Source organism: Rasamsonia emersonii (assembly GCF_000968595.1).
Source record: "Rasamsonia emersonii CBS 393.64 chromosome Unknown ctg1118621762214, whole genome shotgun sequence".
NCBI lineage: Eukaryota > Fungi > Ascomycota > Eurotiomycetes > Eurotiales > Trichocomaceae > Rasamsonia > Rasamsonia emersonii.
In genome coordinates, this window is record NW_013562605.1 from 82,746 (window position 1) to 102,258 (window position 19,513).

General features: G+C 49.7%; 6 protein-coding genes across 6 annotated transcripts; 3 read left to right on the forward strand and 3 right to left on the reverse strand.

The window, feature by feature from the left end:
* Positions 1-107: 107 nt before the first annotated feature.
* On the reverse strand, positions 108-4,285 carry T310_9840 (HypA-like protein; the record flags this gene model as incomplete). The annotated part of the gene is made up of 9 exons (XM_013467731.1): positions 108-1,736; positions 1,812-1,896; positions 2,060-2,150; positions 2,221-2,631; positions 2,696-3,052; positions 3,112-3,405; positions 3,481-3,934; positions 4,029-4,060; positions 4,240-4,285. 9 exons carry the CDS (start codon positions 4,283-4,285, stop codon positions 108-110), a joined length of 3,399 nt encoding a protein of 1,132 aa, XP_013323185.1.
* Positions 4,286-6,351: 2,066 nt separating this feature from the next.
* T310_9841 (Alcohol dehydrogenase (NADP(+))) lies at positions 6,352-8,078 on the forward strand (the record flags this gene model as incomplete). Its single annotated transcript, XM_013467732.1, has 12 exons — positions 6,352-6,398; positions 6,461-6,548; positions 6,608-6,621; positions 6,697-6,781; positions 6,854-6,873; positions 6,928-7,000; positions 7,072-7,201; positions 7,262-7,326; positions 7,393-7,521; positions 7,587-7,702; positions 7,759-7,922; positions 7,999-8,078. The coding sequence occupies 12 exons, from the start codon at positions 6,352-6,354 to the stop codon at positions 8,076-8,078; spliced, it is 1,011 nt and encodes a 336-aa protein (XP_013323186.1).
* Positions 8,079-8,973: 895 nt separating this feature from the next.
* T310_9842 (TFIIH complex helicase Ssl2) lies at positions 8,974-11,466 on the reverse strand (the record flags this gene model as incomplete). The annotated part of the gene is made up of 1 exon (XM_013467733.1): positions 8,974-11,466. One exon carries the CDS (start codon positions 11,464-11,466, stop codon positions 8,974-8,976), a length of 2,493 nt encoding a protein of 830 aa, XP_013323187.1.
* A 430-nt stretch (positions 11,467-11,896) lies between these two features.
* T310_9843 (uncharacterized protein) lies at positions 11,897-12,589 on the forward strand (the record flags this gene model as incomplete). The annotated part of the gene is made up of 2 exons (XM_013467734.1): positions 11,897-11,983; positions 12,170-12,589. 2 exons carry the CDS (start codon positions 11,897-11,899, stop codon positions 12,587-12,589), a joined length of 507 nt encoding a protein of 168 aa, XP_013323188.1.
* Positions 12,590-15,777: 3,188 nt separating this feature from the next.
* On the forward strand, positions 15,778-17,476 carry T310_9844 (uncharacterized protein; the record flags this gene model as incomplete). Its single annotated transcript, XM_013467735.1, has 2 exons — positions 15,778-15,927; positions 16,004-17,476. The coding sequence occupies 2 exons, from the start codon at positions 15,778-15,780 to the stop codon at positions 17,474-17,476; spliced, it is 1,623 nt and encodes a 540-aa protein (XP_013323189.1).
* Positions 17,477-17,771: 295 nt separating this feature from the next.
* Positions 17,772-18,699, reverse strand: T310_9845 (uncharacterized protein; the record flags this gene model as incomplete). Its single annotated transcript, XM_013467736.1, has 3 exons — positions 17,772-17,813; positions 17,924-17,997; positions 18,066-18,699. 3 exons carry the CDS (start codon positions 18,697-18,699, stop codon positions 17,772-17,774), a joined length of 750 nt encoding a protein of 249 aa, XP_013323190.1.
* Positions 18,700-19,513: the final 814 nt, after the last annotated feature.

Consider the following 19,513-nt stretch of genomic DNA (forward strand, 5'->3'; position numbering starts at 1 on the left):
AGAGTGGGGTGAAGGAGGAAAGTGAGCAACATATAACGGTAGCGGAATGAGTAAGAAGGAAATTCGTTAGGTGCATTTCATAGCTGTATCATTAATAAGGCATCGGTTCAACCTTTCCAGAACCAGCCTCCATTAGATTTATCTTGATTGCCGTCTGACGCCTTGTTGCTATCAGACGCCCGTTGCGTCTGTTTGGCAGGAGGATTGACAACTTCCACAGACTCGTCGCTTTCCTCACGGCCATCGGAGAAGCGCTTGGTCTTGACAATCTTCGTCTGCACCGACCCGTCAGGCAATGTCCTTCGTTCTCTCGTTGTCAACGTTGAGATGATGGAAGGCTCTGAGTCCTTGACGTCTCCAGACTGCGGTTTTGTATCCGGAACATCACTCTCAGAGTTACGAGTGTCATTCTTGTTCCAGCTAGATTCGCTCTCTCTGAAGTGCTTCTCCCACTGCCGTCTCCTCTCCTCCCATTCTTCGAGGTGACGCTTCCTCTCGTCGTACAACATTCGCATGAGAGGACTGTCTGAGAAGGCTCGGGAGTATTCGCGTTCATGCGTATCGAAGATGTCTTGAAGGAATCGGTCGTACAGATCGAGTTCTGTCGCCGCGTCTGCTTTCTCTGACTCCGCGTGTTTCTTATCGCCGGTATTCGAAGCAGACGACTCGGCTGTCGAGGATTTGTCATTGTCGCGCCGTGTAGTCCTCTCCAAAACGATGCTGGAAAGAGAGCTGTCTTCCGGCCCCCCGATCAACTTCCAGCCACTGCCCAGACTACCTCTCTGGATAAGCCCCCGCAACCACTCATTGCCCGTCTCCTTTCTGCTGTCAGAGTCTGGACTCCGGTCCAGCATGGGCTGGCCATTCTCAATTCGCAAGAGATCCTCAAAAGCATCCCGCCACCGGGGTTCGGATCGATCTGTCTCGCCAGTAGACTTTAAAGAAGAGAAGAGTGATGAAAAGATGCCTCTGTGCCGGTCCTTCTCGCGCGAGCGCTCAAGGTGCAGAGGGGAGTAAGGGCTAAACAAGATATAAGGAATCGGCCACGCATGGGTGCCCTCTCTGCTGAAGAAGCTGTCCGAAAAGAAGGGATGGAACGAGTGGAAGGGGCCAAAGCCGAAGGGGAAATGGTCGTCAAAGAAGGAGTCGAAGCCAAAGAAACCGAACGGTCGTCGAGTATAGAAGCGCCACCGGTCAAAGTCATCCCAGTCTGACCACCTGCGTCCACCCCACCATGGGTCGTAAACTGTATTGTTGCCGTTGGAATCGGTTGATCGACCGTCCCTCTCGGAGTTCGCGTTCGAATCGGCGTCATCTCCGTTTCTCCTCTGTCTATAATGGTTGTGCTCGTCGGCAAAGCCCAGCCATCTATCCGGAAAAGGCGGAGCCACGATAGAAGGCAGACCCATCACTGACTGAAGCATAGATGAGATCTGCTCGTCGGCGTAGCGACGAAAGGCAATAAATGGGTTCTCCTCATCAAGCCATGACCGCGGCGACGTTTCGGGACGCGCGGAGGGGCTGTTGGCCCCGGTTTTCTGCTCGCTGGAACGGTCGTCACCAGAAGAGTTCCCCATCGTAGCTGTGGAAGCTGTATACGATGAATGACGACAAATATCCGCCGTTTTAGACGTCTCCAAGCGTCGTTGGAGTCGACATGTGAAGCTGGTTGGCGAACTCCTTAAGTCGAGACTCCAAGCTCGAAGGCGGCAACCAGCGGCAAGCCATCCCCTCGGCTATCACCACGTGACATCGTGTCAAACAGAGCAAACTTTCCTTTTCAGTCGTCTGGCGATTCTCGTTTCTTCTACCAAGCCCTGCAGCATGCCTGATAACGAAGTCGCAATTTGTTGATCTCGACTTGAAAGACCATAGAGTACATAATAATGTGTCATTCTATAAAATGCATACATAATGTGCAATTTTGCAGTCATCACATTGGTCTCACAATTACATCATGTAATTCACTGCAGCATCCCATTTGATCCTGCTTCACAATGACCAGCATTGAGCATACTCCTAACTATCTGTTATATTATTCAATAATTAATAACCTCACAGATGAGGCCGATCTTGAAACTCCGTCCATGCTTCATCAAATCCTGTCGAGCGAACCCACATTCGACCAGGGCCGGATACTGAGTCGATAACTGCTCCTTGTCAGCACCTTACCGGCCAGCCTATGGTTGTGTGGTGATGGGAAGGGCCTTCGTCACATACTCATGTTCCCAATTTTCAGCCACATGTCTCCTTGGATCACGAATCCCTTCTCCTTCCCTTGGCCCTCGAACGGCCTGCAGACCCTTTCTCCGTTCGCAACGGCTCGTACCATTTTCACCACATGTCCGTCATCTTGGGGATGCACGACGCTGCTATGGAATATCTCATTCCAATCTCTTGTGATCGGGTAATTCGTGACCTCGTCCAGGAGCAGCTTGGGTACGCCGCGGGAGACGTACATGGCGAGATCCATGCGACCCTTCCATTCAAGGAGACGGATCTTGGTGCGCAAATTGATCCAGGGACGCGAGAAGAATGCCGAGTAGAAAATTGAGGAAGTGACACAGTGCATGAGGAAAAAGTCAAACTTGATTTCTTTGGGGGGATGTTGGGCCGTTGTGGTGTAGTAAACTGTATCACAGCACGAGTCAAATTCATGTTTTCCATGCAGGCCCTAGGGGTTGATGTCACTAACCAACAGTATTGATCATCTCCGCTAGCTTTTCCTCCAGCTGGTCCGCAGAAACGGTGTATTGACTTGCATATTTGACCATCTCATTAGGGGCTCTCTTCATAACACCGTCTCTGATCTTATTGCCATCGGACCAGTGCACAGATTGTGCAATTGTGCTGTCCTGGCGGAGTTCGTCGAGGAGCTGCACAAGCGTCTTCGTTCCTCGTGATCCGATTCCTGCGGAAGACCTTTCTGCTGGCAGCAGATAATCTCCGATCCAACGGTCGTGCGTAGCAGTCTGGGCAAGAGCCTCCGCCACAATCGCCGGCTGATTGAACTCGATGCCAAATCCGAGGTGTATCAGCGGATGGAGAAAGCCTGATCAGGCAGGTCTCTGTTAACGACACGACAAGCCGAATAAAATATCAGCAGCGTACCTGCAAACAGCCTGACCAGCATATCCTCGGCATGGTCGTCTCCAGCAAACAGATGCTCATTCACCACAGCTTCCACCCCTTTTTCATCAATTTCCCGTTGGAAAAACACCAGAAAATTTGGGTAGTGTTCCTCCTTTCCTAGATAATCTTGGAACTGGTGTTTCTCGATTATTGTGTTGACAACACCCTCGTCGACGGGGAAGACTGGTCTCTGGTAACTGCTGCCACGCTCGTAGGCAGTCCTGATAGCCTCTGGTGACGCTCCAAGGGCATAGAGGGACAGTACATGGTGTACTATGTGATCTAGTAATTGTTAAATTATTCGATGAAGGATCCAAAGATATTCTAGAAATGAAGAGCCCGGCTTACTATGGAATCTTTCTACATTGAAGTAGATATGATGCTTTTGCAGATCCTCTTGCAAAACCTGGCTGGCAACCTCGGCAGAGTCTGCCCTCACGCCTGTACTGAGAACACCTGTGTCCGTGGTGGACAGCTTGATCGTAGTGGCCGTAGCCATGTTGGTTGTTTCAAGTTCCTGCGCGTGGTAGTATTTCTCAACACCGGGAAGTGCTCGTACTGCAGGTCTTATCACTCTCCAATCTCGTAATTGAGGCTGGACCACGCTGTTCGCCGAGCGGAAAGAACGGAACAAGAACTGCGGGGGGATTTGCTTGCTATTTATAATGGAGCGACACTGCAGGTGAGTTGTCGAGTTCCTTGAGCCTGGGACGACTGTATTCTCGCCAACAACTGACTTGGGACCGAGTCTAGACTGGCTGGACTTAACAATGCGGAGAGTGCGACGAAAGCTGTGCATGAGCTAGTCTCAATGTAGGACACATCTGTTATTTGTGCAAACCACGGATTAGCTATGTATACTAGTATGCACGCACGTTGATTAGTGTCGATCACACCTGGATGGACAAACTCGAATAGGCGGGGAAACCTGACATTTGTTAATTAATAATAAGGCTGATCTGACCAGGGTGGGAGAGAATACGTACGATCTAAGTAATTGAGAACCAATGGTTGCCCAAGCATGCTTCAGTATAGTTAACTAGCAAAGCGAACAGAGTTAATGGAGTTCGACTCCGCGTTTCCGGTGTGACGGTGGCTACGTCATACCCTGCAGGGCGTGAGTAAATACGGTCAGCAGACACCGTCCATTCATTATTCCTGTAAGAATTATTTGGCAATTAATGGGAAGGTCACAAGGTGAGCTCTCACAACCATGAAGGTCCAGTATAACGACATATGAGCATCCCACCGTCTTCGATCCCTCGAGAGATTTTGGTCTCGAGCACGCCAAGAATACATGTAGAACATGGATGTACACGCATACGTGAGTAAAGTGCTGACAGACAGTTCTATATAATGAATAATCGATGAAATCAAGAGTGTACTCTACAAGAGGCCATTTGATCGACCCAATAACATTTGAATTAACTCTGCATGTCCTTGCTCCATAAACGGTTGACCACTTTAGTCTCACAAAACAAAGAGACTGTCCTCCATTTTTCAGAGGTGAACGTTCATCCTGCCTCAAGGGTGCTCACACTAGTACCCAGAGGGTGCAGCTAGACCACTGTCAGAGAGTTCCCTAAACCAATTAAGTTGGCTGGCCTCACTTGCATAACTAGCGCCAGTTAGTGTTTAGATGGCAGCGAACTGCATCCAAGTGAGTGACAATGGATTTAGCAATAGGCAGAGTCTCCGGATTGGCCGAGGATACATCGTTAGCCCTAGCAAAATGTACTCTCTGTCGCACAAAGAGGCTCATCCATTGTGGGACCAAGTCGATATGGCTAATACCAGCATTGGCGTTGGTTTCGAACTCATGAGCATCTTTATGCTCACATATTCGCCTCCCAGTGAGAATCAGCACAGCAGTGTTTGACATTGATGAATTTTATCAGGCTGGGATTCGGTTGCTGCATGAAAGCAAACACTAAATTTCGATTTCTCGGTGCCCCTGTTAGTAACAATGCATTCCCAGAAGACCTGCCTTTTGCCGTGGAGATTTCTTTCGCTGTTTCTCTCTTGTTGTCACTTGCTCTGAACTGCACTGGCGTCTGGCGCCTGTATCACATTTCCCTGAATGAGACGAATAGTTGTGTAGCCACCTTTCTGTCTTCCAAGTCTGATATAGTGCCGATTACCAATGGAAAGCCACCTGGCCTGAGAAAGTGCGGAGCAACCAAGTTCTGGAAGGGGTTTCTAAAACGGACTCAGGATTTCCCGTCATCGTTCTTTTCGCGATAGGAAAATTCAATGTAGGGAGGAGCATCTGGCACTGTGGTGGATTACTGTTCGAGAAAGAGAATCCCCAAATAAAAATATCGCGGCATGCCGGTGTTATATAACGCAACCAGCAGGCGTTGTACCAGTCAAACACAGTCCTCCCCAATTGACTTTGGGTCTCTTCGAAGACGGTTCCACCTGGTTGAGTTCCGATGCCAGTGGCAAACGGTATCGCGTCATATGAATAATCAATCGTCCTATAATTTCCCATCGATCTGAAAGCAACACATCCCACACCCAGGTCATATGCTGATTGGTAGGACGTACTGAGCAAGGATTCCTTCGATAAGGGCGAGAGAGGGGAAGAGAAAGAAAAAGAAAGAAATAGTAAGAAGGGTTGTGAGGGTTTTTGAGCCTGTTCGATTGGTCTGTCAGTTTGATGGAGTTACATATGGAAGGACGATAGTTTAGGATGATAGTTTAGCAGATTCCTTTATCAGCCCTGTATGGCTGCAAGAGTAGCAATCGAACGAGTCTGTATTCCGTACTGTACCATTCTTTGTTTTCTTCGTAAATCACGTCAGTTCTTCTCGACAGGGACGGTCACCGAGTGGAGCCAGAGCCACAGATGATAAAATGATCAACGCAACGCGTGTCCACAGCCTTACTCCACCGGAGGACGCCTGCTGCAAAAGAGGAAATGTCTCTCCGAAGCGATGGATGGATTGGGAAGGATGAGGGTGGTCGGAGCAACTCCGACGACAGTAATCCGCGCCATTTATTAATCATCCTGGAGCATGCGGGGCAGCACAAGGAGGGGCAGCAGCACGAGTGACGCACGCACTCGAGGCCCAAGGGGTCCCTCAATCCAGGTATATCTCGCTCTGTCTCCCAAGGCGTAAACGTGTTCTCCTTCCTTTCTTTTGTGATCACCCAACTCGCCAACCAATCCTCCATCCGACTGCGCCTTACCTGCCAGAGCACCAAGTCACCACCATGTCTCTCGGAAAGAAGTACACGCTCAACACCGGCAAGGAGATTCCGTAAGTCCACAAAATATCCCTTCTCCTCAATGGTTGTCCAGCTAATGCGTGTCGAATTCCAGCTTGCGCGGTTACGGAACTTGGCAGGCTGCCCCCGGCGAAGTCGCTGCCGGTGTCTTCGAGGCCCTCAAGGCGGGCTACCGTCACCTGGTAAGTGTTGTTCGAGGAGCCTGATATCCATAATAGCCTTCTGACCATCTGGCGTGCAGGACCTTGCCAAAATGTGAGCAGATTGACCGTCGAATTGATATAATTTGGGTTGAAGGTTGCGACTTGCTAACCTTATTGTCGAACACAGTTACCAGAACCAACGCGAGGTCGCTGAGGGTCTCAAGAAGGCCTTCAAGGAAATCCCCGGCCTGAAGAGAGAGGACATCTTCATTGTGCGTAGCCAATAATGGGCTCCTTTTATTTCACATTATAGATGGCTAACTAGGAATTTTTTTCCACTACAGACCTCCAAGCTCTGGAACAGGTATGCCTGCGACACACACCATTGAGTTTCCTCACGTCGATTAACCATTCGCAGCCAGCACCGTCCGGATGTGGTTGAGGCTGCTCTGGATGACACCCTGAACGAGCTTGGTCTGGACTACCTTGACGTATGTATCCGTCTGCATCTCTCTTCCATGAGGTTTGAAACAAGTGGCTGACTTGAGTTCTCTCTACATAGCTCTACTTGATCCACTGGCCGGTCGCATTCAAGACGGGTGACGAGTTGTTCCCTCTTGTGGAGGGAAAGAACCTTCCAGACGGAGATGTTGAAATTGATGACAGCATTTCCCTCGTTGACACGTGGAAGGGTTCGTTTCTCTGAACTGGCAAATTTGAGGACTGAATGTGACTGATCGTCTTCCTTGCAGCCATGATCAATCTCCCCAAGAGCAAGGTGCGATCGGTGGGTGTGTCGAACTTCAACATCGAGCAGGTGAGTCGAGCCTTGAACCTCATTGCTATCTGTGCTTGAGCTGATCGTTGGGCCTGATATCTGTAGCTCGAGGCGATCATCAAGGCGACCGGTGTTGTCCCTGCCGTCAACCAGATTGAGCGTCACCCTCTCCTTCAAAGCAATGAGCTGATTGCCTACGCGAAGGAGAAGGGAATCCACATTACTGCCTACTCGGTATGTGTTCTACTGACGAATGGCCTAGCTGGCTGGCTGCTAATATTTCGTGTCTCCTATCCTAGGCCTTCGGAAACAACATGCTCGGTGTTCCTCTGCTTGTTAACCGCCCAGAAATCAAGGAAGTTGCCGAAAAGGCTTCCAAGCGCCTCGGTACCACGGTTACTCCCGCTCAGGTGATGTAGGTCAGCTCCTCGCTCTGGTATCAACGCTGTCTAACCTTGTTTAAACTGCTAGTCTCGCCTGGTCTGAGGTTGGCGGACACAGTGTGATCCCCAAGTCGGTCACTCCCTCTCGTATCGTCGAGAACTTCACCGACATCGAATTGGCGCCTGATGAGATTGAGGCCATCAACGCTCTTGGAAAGGAGCGCCGGCGCTACAACATCCCTTACATTGCAAGTGAGTTTCCTTCCCTATTGCCTTTTTTATGTCCTCAACAGAACAAATCTAACCCTGTCTCTTTCTCTCTGTACAGACAAGCCTCGCTGGGACATCGACGTCTTCGGCGAGCCGGAAGAGAAGCCTGCTACCCACAAGGTTAACCTTGGCGCGTAAATATCTCGTTCTAGATGAGCGCTTCAGTGATACTACCCCCCTTCCTCCTCCTCCTCATCGCCCCAATTGCGGGATCGACTGCTGGAACTGGAACTGGACAGGCGACGTAACGTCTCGTCTAATATCAATTATATTGTAGCAGAAACACTTTTGCTTGGCATGAAAATCAGCTCTTCCATGTCGGGGACATACATAAATATTTATTAGTCCTGGCACAAATTAAAAAAGAGAGAGGGGGGATGGGTAGAATGTCACTAAAATTCAAATTCAGAAAGGCTAGATGGTTGAAGAAGCCTAGATAGACGCCGATGATAGAAGAACAGAAATACACATATTGTAATGTCTGTCTATGAAGATCCTATATCGATCCTATATCGCTCTATTTCTTTTTTTTTTCGCAAAAACTGGCAAGCCTCCTTCCGTGTGATGATGATGGTAACTAACACTGGGAATTTGTCATTATATAGTAGTAATATGGCTTGCTAAGATTTAGGAATGTAGATTTTCAAATAATGCATAGTACAGTAGAACAGCAGGTAGAATAACCAACCCGAAACGCCTTTAAATTAAAAATTAAATCCCTGTCCAGACGCCTGTATTTGCAAAGGCCCATCATCATTATCATCACCATCATCTCTATTCATCCCCAAAGTGAGTGATTACCATAACTAATCTGTGTGAATGGCAAAGCCTGAAGGGGAAAAAAAAATCAAATGCACTGGTTTACCGAATCAGGTAATGGTAGGCACTGCATCCCTATTATGGACAGCCCCACATAATAATCGGAGCGAAGACGAGAAATAATAACTGTCCGCTTCATGTCGAATCTTCTGTCCAATCTTTTCATGCTCTATAATGACGCCCCCAGGGCGATGTCCCGCAACAGATGGATGCATCATCTTTGCAGTCTCATTTCTTCCATTTCCTTCTTCCGTCTCAACCGTTCTCTCTCCAACTTCCGGAACAGCGGGTGGTGGCCGACCTTGTCTTTCAGCTGCTTGTTGCGGCTCTTGTTGTACTCGATGTACGCCATGTCCTCGCCTCCAGCAAGACCGCTGAGGGTGGCTGCGCTGCGCTTCACAGCCCCCTTCTTCGCTTTGCCGCGCTGCCCGCCAGAACGTTCACTGAAGAGATCGTCGGTCACGTGTTCCACTTCAGCAGAGGTCTCGTTCTGCAACATGACCTCCTGCAGAAGCTCCCGACGCTCAGCCGGGGTCGAGTATGCCAGGCCCTCCATGTTTTCAATACCTTGGAGATGGGTGATGACCTTGAAGGCATAGCCCTGGTCAACCAGGAAGGCCTGTCTTTTGGAGGAATAGTACATCTCATCCGTATCTTTCGATACCAGCGAGTAGAAGAAGGCATTGAAACCCTCGTCATTTCGGCGCTTCGCCCGCAGGATACGTCCCAGGCGCTGCGCCTCTTGACGACGAGAACCGTAATGCGACGAGATCTGAATGAGGCACGTGGCTTCCGGCAGGTCAAGAGATGTGTCTCCTATCTTGGACAGGAAGATCGTGTTGACCTGCTCGTTGTGCTGGAAATTCTCCAGAATGCGCATGCGCTCATTCTGAGGTGTGCCACCGTAAATGTAAGCCTTGCCCAGCTTTAGCGCATACCGCTCCAGCGCGTACACATTGTCCGAAAAGACAATGATCTTGTCGCCTCTCTTTTCGTGGTAGTCGATCAGAAATTGACAAGCCTGGAACTTCCTTGGATTCATGATATACAGTAGAGCCGCCTTCCTTGACTTCTCTCTCATGTACTCGGAGTAAAATTCGGTGGTCATCGGACACCAAACCTCCGCGCATTGAACCTTGGCGATGTGGCCCTGATCAGCCAGCTCCATCCAGTTGGCTTCATAGAGCTTAGGACCAATCAAGAAGTTAAGATCTTTGATCTTGTCGTCCTCACGCAGAAGTGTGGCCGTCAGACCAAGTTTGGCCTGCGTCGCGATGGCGGATGTGACCTTTCGGAACATCGAAGCAGGAACGACGTGGACCTCGTCCAGGATCATCAGACCCCATTCCCGAGACTGCAGCCACTCCATCATCTTCTCTGCGTCGTAAGATCGTGCTCTTGTTTGTGAGACCATCGAGTACGTAGAGACAATGATTCCTGTGGATCTCTTGAACTTCTCTTTGTTGTCCGACGTAAAGATTGCAATGTCACCGGGGTCAATATTGGACCAACGTAGGAACTCATTTCGCCACTGCACGACAGACATGGAGCTGGTGCAGAGGATGATTGTGCCCTTCTTGATGGTGCAAGCAGCTGTGATCCCAACCAGCGTTTTCCCTGCACCACACGGCAAGACGATAATTCCACTCTTGGCGCGACCATTACCAAACATCTTACTCAGACTCTTCTCCTGGTAGCTTCGAATCTGTGCATTTGGTTTCAAATCGATATCCAAGGTAGGATTTATCTCGTCATTTCGGAAATCATACTCCTCAAGAGCAGGGCACCCCATGGCCTGGCACCGAGCCTTTACAGATTCAACTGCAGTATTCGGGATTTCGAAGCTGTGAACCTGAGCCTGGTCATCATCATCATCCTCATCCCGAATTGTAGCAAGGATGTCATCCTGCTTGGTGGCGCTATTCATGGCATTCGCCCCGTTTTGTTCAGCCGACTGCTCCGACGTCTGTTTCACGCCAGCGGCATCCTTGGTACCAGGAATAACAAGGCCAGACATTTTCGGAGCCGCTTGCTGGGTGATTCCTTCCGAGCCCTGTACTATCTGGGAGCCAATCACTTCGTCTTGCAGGAGCATCTGTAGCATTGCCGGGTCCGTACTCTCCACGAAGAAACGGTTGTGTTTCAGGACGACCTTTATCTTTCCATACGACTTCGTGAAGTCTATGATGAATGATTTGATCGTGTCTGGAAGGGGCGTTTTGGACAACCGGTCGAGGAAATGGATAATATCTCTTGGTTCGAGCCCAACGGAAACCGCTGCATAGAGACTGTTTCCCGTCAACCGATACTCATGGAGATGGACGGGCCGCGAGAGCGGTTCGGCAATAGTGGTCAGAAAATCCTGAGCTTGCGGGGCTAGCGGTGAGAAACTCTCTAGGGTGATAGTACCCTTGATGGGGTCGATCCAGAGCGGACGGTTGGCATGGTCGGGTTTGAGAGGGAGAGATGAGAAGTCCTTGTAACCGAAGTGAGGATCTTCTCTCGAGACCACATTCTTCTTGTTCTTGCTGAAGGATTCGAGCGAAAATTTCTCCACGACCCCTTTCAGGTTGTCTTCCTTGCCGTCCTCGAAGTCAGAGTACTCATCGCTGCTTCCCACGCTTTGCGGGGTGCCCGGGACTGGGGTGGGACGTTTTGAGGCTCTGCTCGACTGGCCACTGTCGTTTGCCTTGCGTTTTGGCGCCATGGTGCTCTTAGGATGTTGCTATCTTTGCAGGTTGAGTGGCGAACGAGTGTGGGATGGTGTGAGGTGCTCGGAGACGGACAGACGCAGCTCCGAAAGGCTGCTAACGCCTCAAAACGTACCGTCGGATCCCAGCATACCCAAGAGACACCGTACAGCCGCCAGCGCGGATGAGAGGTGTATGATGGGCTGGGTGGAGAAAGAGTAAGTAGACGGAGGAAATGAAGAGCACTGGAGATGTTGAAGTATTGCCTGGACCGGCCTGGAGCCGCATGGGTGATACTCCGGAAGCGCCGATTTGTTCCGGGAAGCCGGCCTTGCCACTCCGCCCTCGCGACCGTGAACCCTTTCTTTCTCCCACATAATCTGATTTCGAACACAGCTCTTTCTCAGCGCAGACATTTACGTGTGCTACATTGATCTGCTTGCCACAATGAATACGGTACAGACTCACTGGTTACCATACGGCGATCGAACAATGACTGACCATGCCTTCGTACCTGTAGATACGATCTACCTGGTATGCATGCAAGCTTGTCGACCTGTTGAGAAATACGGAATTCGATGACTGATGATCCCAAACCTGCTACAGGATTGGGTGGGGTGCACTCTGCATAGGTGAGCATTACTGTGACATGATCGCGCTGAAACGAAAAGCGGTTTCAATTGCACGAGACCTCCCCCCAATCGAAGAATTGGGATTCAGCTGACAATGGGTGCTATCCTTGTAGCCGGCGGTGGTGCCTACTACTTAGCTAAGAAGTCCATCAATGCGGATCGGGCTGCCAGATATGAAGCCGAGATGAAGCGCAAGGCCCAGTTGGCCGCCGAAGAGGCAGAACATCGACGAGCCCACGCTGCATCGGGCGCGTCGACATCGCCGTCAACGCCCTCCGTACCGAAGGAAACTCAGAAACCATCTGATTCACCATTTCTGCAACGCGCCAACAACGCTTTCAGCGGCAATGTTTCGAGGGATGATGTAGCCTCTCCAAGTACGGAGGCCGGCCAAGATCCGGCACCCACCCGTCATGAGCCCGACACGGACAAGGAGAAGTTGCTGGAGAAGTCCAAGTATGAAGCTGCAGAAACGTTCCGACCGCCACGAGGAAACCGATTCAGTTGAGAAGAGTGATCTGATGTTGGATGGCAATTCCAGAAACATGGAGCCTGTAAACATAAATACGGGAAGTCATTCTGTTTACATGTATCATACAATGGTGCCTCGGCATGTCTATAGGGATTTACCGGATCTACTTGCGACAAGAACGTCATCAATGTGAGTTTCCTCAAAAGTCATGCTGTCCATTCTAAAATAGACGAGCTCTCTTGCGTGGTTAGTTCTTTGAATTTCTAGTCTCTCTACCGTGCTGGAAAAAAAAAAGGAAATACAACAAATACCTGGATCCGAAATTGATATCCATCAAATTTCGATCCCTTCAATCCAAAACACTCAATGAAAAGTCGCCCTTTGCGGGAAAAGGGAAAACCGGACCATTGTCAGACCCAACCTTAAACCAATCCGCAGAACTCCAGAAGTCCCAGAACCAAGAATGACCACACCGGATGAGTAATAGGGAAATGAAAGTCCCGAAATAGATTCATCTGGACAGAAAAGAAGAAAAGGGGTATCTCCGAAATAAGGTATCCTCTCCCGCCGTCCGAATGATCAATCCTATATTAATTCCTGCCGATCTTCATGCAATACCAAGCCAAAAAAAATGCCCCGAAAAGAAAATTGCCCCCGAACGCCTTCCCGATGCTCCTGTGTCTTCCCTGTCAAGAATTCAGATGGAATATTGGAATTGATATGCTGTGATTCCTCTCGCTGTTTCGAAGAGTCTGGATATCATTGCTGCGAAATGGCGCGAAGGATGGGAAAAGGAAATGATGGAAGCACTCTTGCGGCAGTCGGGTTCAACGAGCGTGGAAGCAGAGTGGTGGATGCGACCTGGTACGGCGGGAATGCGAGTCAGTCGCGGATCTAGATAGATAGATAGTCCCAACCGGCGGATCAGCACTCACTTGTTGTGGTTGGGGTAACCCAGGCTCTTCTCTCGTGAGCTCTCCAGCGCGGGAGGAATGAAGGGTAGCACGACCGCAGAAACTATACAAGACATGGCCACGAAGCGAGAGGTACGGCTGTCGGGACGTGGCCGGTGGGCGGAGAAATGCCGCACAGAATGGCGGGCAAGCTGAGCAGCGATCGCGGTGGACATGGTGTCTTTTTCGGTGGAGGTGGTTGTTTATGATCGGTCTGCAAATAGATTCGATCCAGCAGCCAATTTGGTTCTTCCTAGCAGTCGATCAAAGAGAAAGAGGTCAAGAAGAAATAAGGAGTGCTGCGACTGCTAAGTAGTCAGCGACCAGCCCAGGACTGACTGCTTTGTCCCCCAACCACGTCGGCCCTCCCCCTGGACAAAGTACGTTTTATGAACCCGCGAGTCACGCGAATGACGCTGTGGCACCATGCTTGGGGCGATGCTGCAGCAAGAGGGGCCAGTGGGAGGGTTTGCGGGGCTGACAGGGCGGAATCACTGACCTGACAAAGGCGCGGCTTTCCAGGGCTGGCTCGGAAAAGACGGATGATCGTGCAGCTTATCGATCTGCCAGCAACCCAGGAGAAGCAGGAAGCAAAGGAGGGCAAGGAATGACTCTGGTCTTAAATAACCCCCAACATTCTACTTTTAAATCGTTTCTCTGGTGCCTGCAGGGTCCTCTTTTTCTACCTAACCACGTTACCACGGCGTGGGGCGCTCTCCTGGCTGTGTCAGTGGTGATCTGCCAATCAGAACGCAGGCATTAATAATGACAGTCGATTGTCGATTGCCGGCCAACTCTGGCCCACAAGTCACGCCATCTGGAAGGCAGAAGACCTCATGGCCCGAGCGGTAATGCCGCCTGTAGGCGCGCTGAAGCGCAAAAAAATTGCCATTATTTCTCGCATGTTCTGTTCATATTGCATCTTAGTCTGGTGGGTTTATTATTAACTACTACCAAGTTGTTAGATGGGGCCAGTACAGATTACTGCGCCACAAGCAGACATATCGCCGGCTCGTTGAAATCTGAACCGTGTCCAATCAATTTTGAAATCGCTGATAACTTCAACGAGTAAAAATGATACCATCCGCAGGGATGGGATGACTGACTGCATCAGCTGCGCTAACCCTGGTCGAACCCACTCTTACTGCCTGAACATCGTGTCCTCCACAATTGCGCGACTACCTTGTGAGCAACATGATTCGATAGTTGCATACTGGTTCGCGATAACCCAGTTAGACCGAATTTTTTTTTCCTTGGATGGACTTGTTTTGTACCAGAAATCTGCCTAAAAAACACTGATGCGCGATCTATCGTAATGCCGCTTACATCTGAATCACTGTAATGAAATATGTTACCCAGTCTAACTGAAAGTATTGGTTGCTGTGTGTGGCCTAGGGACGGCAAAGTTTCTGATATCCAAGTCGGGAAATTATTAGCTTATATAGGTAGGTATAACATCCCTTACTCGCATTACAATGAGAGATGACCGTACTGGCCCAACATAGTCGACATACATTGTACTGGGATTTCTTTTCCATTGTAACATTTGACTTAATAGTCTTTTTTTTTTCTCCACCTCTATCCCCTAGTTCATAGAACAAATTTTTGGGTCAAAAAAGAAGACAAACAGAACCGGAAAAGTAATGAGAATCCCCGCACAGTCGCTACCTAGTTAGTTAACTCATTCATGACGTGTCTGGAAAGTGTCATGCGTTGTCGGGCGTTGCCCCGAGAAAATATCCGAGAAATGTCCGAACTTCAACCATGCGACGCTGGTATGCTCACGCACATGGACCCAGCATAAATCTTGGTTATTTGCTTCTACCTACATGCGCCTAAGCCAAATACGGTGTTTAATTTCCATCAGAATGAATTAATTGCGCAAAGATTGCATTATGTGGGTTTCCTGTTCTCATCATGAGCACATACGTATGAGGTTATTACGACGGTGCATTTCTACTATGATTTATGATTGTATTGGATCGTATTATAGTCACAATTGATTCTTCTATAATTACTTTTTTTTTCTGAAAAAAAAATAAAAATAAAAAAATAAAAAAGCGTAAGATCTCATTGACAAGCACAACAGTGATAGGCAACAAAATCATGAACTGTATAGAATGCCGGCCTGCGATTGGTTCATTTCTGGTCACGTGCCGTCAGGACGGCTGCTAGGATCTCCGCTTCGGAGAAACATTGAGTTAGTTGATCGAGCTCACAAGTGCTGCTTCAGCCTCCATCAAAGATATCCTTTTTTCTAGCAAACTGAGCATGGCGGCGCATCAGCTTGCCATTGCCAAGGCATCTTTCTCTGCAGGACTTTTGCGTCCTGATCCAACTTCTGTTCCTCGCGACAGCATCGCCACGTTCCATTCTTTACTAGACAAGGCGCTATCGCGCTGCTCTCGAGCCAACATCCAGGTCTGAACCGTTTATGTCCTTAGTGCCCCTCGGTCGAGATGTGATTACTAAATCTTTCCTCTGCCTCGATGAATAGACCTGTAAGGCATGGCTTCTTGAGAATGTCGTCTCTTCATCAAACAGGGCGGGCGTCTTGGGCAAGTACCTAGTCGCCCTATCGGAATCCTTCAAGGCGGCAGATGAAAAGCAGAGCGACAATGCAAGGCCCGCTGTCTCGCCCTCTGAACCCTCTGGAAAGCGCAAGAGACTTCATATTCTCTATCTGCTAAACGATGTCTTTCATCATACCAAATACCATTCGGAGGGTGGTGCCAACACGTTTGTGACTTTTAGCAGTGCACTGCAACCCCACATCGTGGAACTGCTGGGATATGCGGCGTCCTATGATCTCACCAAGCACCCCAAGCATCATCGGCGGCTGGAACAGCTCTTGGACGTGTGGGCGGAGAATGGATACTACAGTGAAGAATACACCAACAAGCTCCGTGAGGCGGTGAAGAATTCGGCCTCTGTGGACGCAATCAAGGCAGCTGTTGGTATTGAGGATGGTGCGGGGGAATCACAGCAGAAGGGCCTACAGAGAGATACTCCATTCATCATGCCACCCACCCACGGGGATCCCTCCACTCCATATTACGATCTTCCGGCAGGCAACTTTATTCCCCACATCATCCCCGACTCTTCTACTCCGATCCGACCAGAAGCCGTGAAGCCGCTGCAGTTTGTAGCGGGGCCCGCAGACGAGAAGCTTGTCGCTGCTGTGAAAAAGTTTTTGAAGGAAGCGGATCGAATATATGGCTCGAATGATATCGAGCACGATGAGAATACTGTTGTCGATATCGATGAGCTCGGGCAGACTGTCATCAGAGACGAAAAGACTGGAGAAATTATAGGTGGCGATACATACTATGGGTGGTCTCGCCAGTTTTGCCAACAGATGAAGAAAAGGCGGGGGAAGGGGTCCAACCGCAGTCGGAGTCGCAGCCGTAGCAGCGACAACGGCTTTGACAGGAGACGACGCTACAGTGATACACCGAGCAGCAAAGAGGGAGGGCGCCGAGGTCGACGGTCCCGCAGCCGTTCATACACTCGCGAACGTGACCGGGGGCGACGCTATTCAAGCTCTCGTTCTCGCAGTCGTTCACGTTCAGGGCGAAGAAGTCGTTCCCCATCGGGTCAGAGGTCTCGATCACGCTCTTATTCCCCACGTCCTGCGTCGCCTCCACGGTCATTTTCACCGCGTCATCAGCCTCCCCCTCCTCAGAGTGCGCCTCCCCAATTTTCATTCAACCAAAGTCGGCAATTTCAACCGCCAACAACGGGAATGTCTGCGCCTCCCCCGCCACCACCGCCAAACTACAACGGCCCGTGGCCTCCTCCACCTCCACCGCCTATGCCTGGTTTTGCTCCGCCGTTTCCGGTGCCGCCTGGGCAGTATCCACAGCCGCCTGCTCCGGGCCAGTATCCTCAGCCTCCTCCATGGGGGGGACCAGGGGGGCCACCAGGGGGACCTCCATACCCGCCGGGAGGGCGTGGAAGATGGCAGTGAGCATGCTGGCTTAATGTGTACGTATTTTGTATTAGTAATATAAAGTCATTGATGGTTATGATAGGATAATCGAACAGCGTTTGAATTCAACTGGAGTTATTATTACAAGCATAATCCCTTAGAGTTTTCAACAGAAGGCATCAAATTTGTCATCCATCAATACCACACATCACTACCACTCTGGATCATGAACCAGTAAATACGTTTTTTTTTCTTTTTCTTTCTTGTATTTCCTTCCTTTTCACGGCCTCTTATTTCAGTCATCTCAAACTTGGACATGAAGTCATTTTTATATTCACGGCGGATTACACCCGATCGTCAACAATGAAGGGCCGGCCTGATGAACAACGTTAGTTAAAGCTGAGTCGATCTTGAACGTCGCTGGGGATGGGGGAAAAAAAAGCCGATAATATTGTCCAAGGATTCTCATGTATGGACAATACATACCAAAGGCTCAGCACTACAACATAGCACCGTGTCGAGACAGAACGAATCCGGCCAGCTCTCTGGCATGGGTGTGCCTGTGGAAAAAATAGTAGGTCAGACGAGATGAGGGATACAAACATACACTTTACGACGCAACACGTACAGCTAATCCCGATTATGGACTTAACGTCAATGTCGCCCAGCACCGGGAGAAGATCTGACAACGAATCCGTCACGCTGTGCGTCAGTTCCTGGATGGACTCGCAGCAGTGTCGAGGGGCGTTGGCTGGACAGGTCTTTTTCGGAGGGTTGGGATGTGGAGTGCTCTTAGTGACTGCTACTGCTGGCGTTGAAGAGGGCGGCGAGGATAGTGATGGCGAGAGTGACGATGGCGTTGGCGATGGTCTTGATGATGATGACGACGACGTCTGCTCCAAAGGAGAGAATGAGCTCGGCTTCACTATCGACGAGAGCGTGGATGGCAGTGTTTGAGAAGCGATCGCAATACTAGGAGCAGATGACGGAGGATGAGATGACGGCGCATGAGATGACGGAACAACCGACGAAGATGAAGAGCAAGCAGCATGCGAAGGCACAAAAGGGGAAATAACGACAAACTCCTCTAGTACTTCTGATCCCGTTCTCCACGACCCTGCTGGACGGCCATGATGTCCATGTCCATGTTCATGCCCGTGTCCGTGTTGGAGTCTCCACGGGGCAGCAGCGACACGAGAAGTCGATGATGATGATGCTGCGGCGAGGAAGGCGATGAAGAGGTAGGATGGTGAGATATGCATTTTTCTTTAAAAAGATGCCTCCGCCTTCTACTTCTTTTCAGGTCTTCTAGAAGATGATACTTCACTGCCTTCCTACCTCTAGACAGAGTCCCTTTTTTCTCTTGTCCGAAGAGGTGGTGATATCGTATCGTACAGCAGAACAGACTGATAGATGTGATTGACTGCGGTTGATAGATCGACAATCGAGTCTTGCAAACGAAATAGAATCCTCTCTTGCGTACACACTGAAGAAGCAAAAGCAAAGACAGGAGAGAGATACAGACAGAGAAAGAAAGACAGAAATCAATCCAAGTCACCAACCAGCTCCTACAGTCTGCTACCTAGCCTCTACTACTGAAACGACTTGCCATGTGCATCACATCCATTTGAGGTACTGTACATCGTCATGTACATGTACATGTATGTGCAGTATATCTCAAATCCCGAAGCTGATATACATGCATTTACTGTAATTTACATACATGTACCTAGCTAGTCCTATCAACCCTTCTGTCACCTCGTTGTCAATTCCCGTGAGACAGCTGTGGAATGTTCGATGACACCGTCCGCTGTCAATCGGGAGATCCAGAGCCCGGCTCCTGGGTCTGAGGGCTGGACCTGAGACCCGGGGATTGGGTACATACTAAGGTACGTGTGGAGTATCTTGTACATACCTGTACGGCCCGCATGCATGCCTGACATCGGAATTAACCTTAATAATGAATGTGAATCCATCGAATCATAATAAATCAAGAGCATGTACACGACATGTACATTCCAAGTTTCGGAACTTCGGCAAGAACCCAAATACACGTTACCTACCTACTTGCTTAGA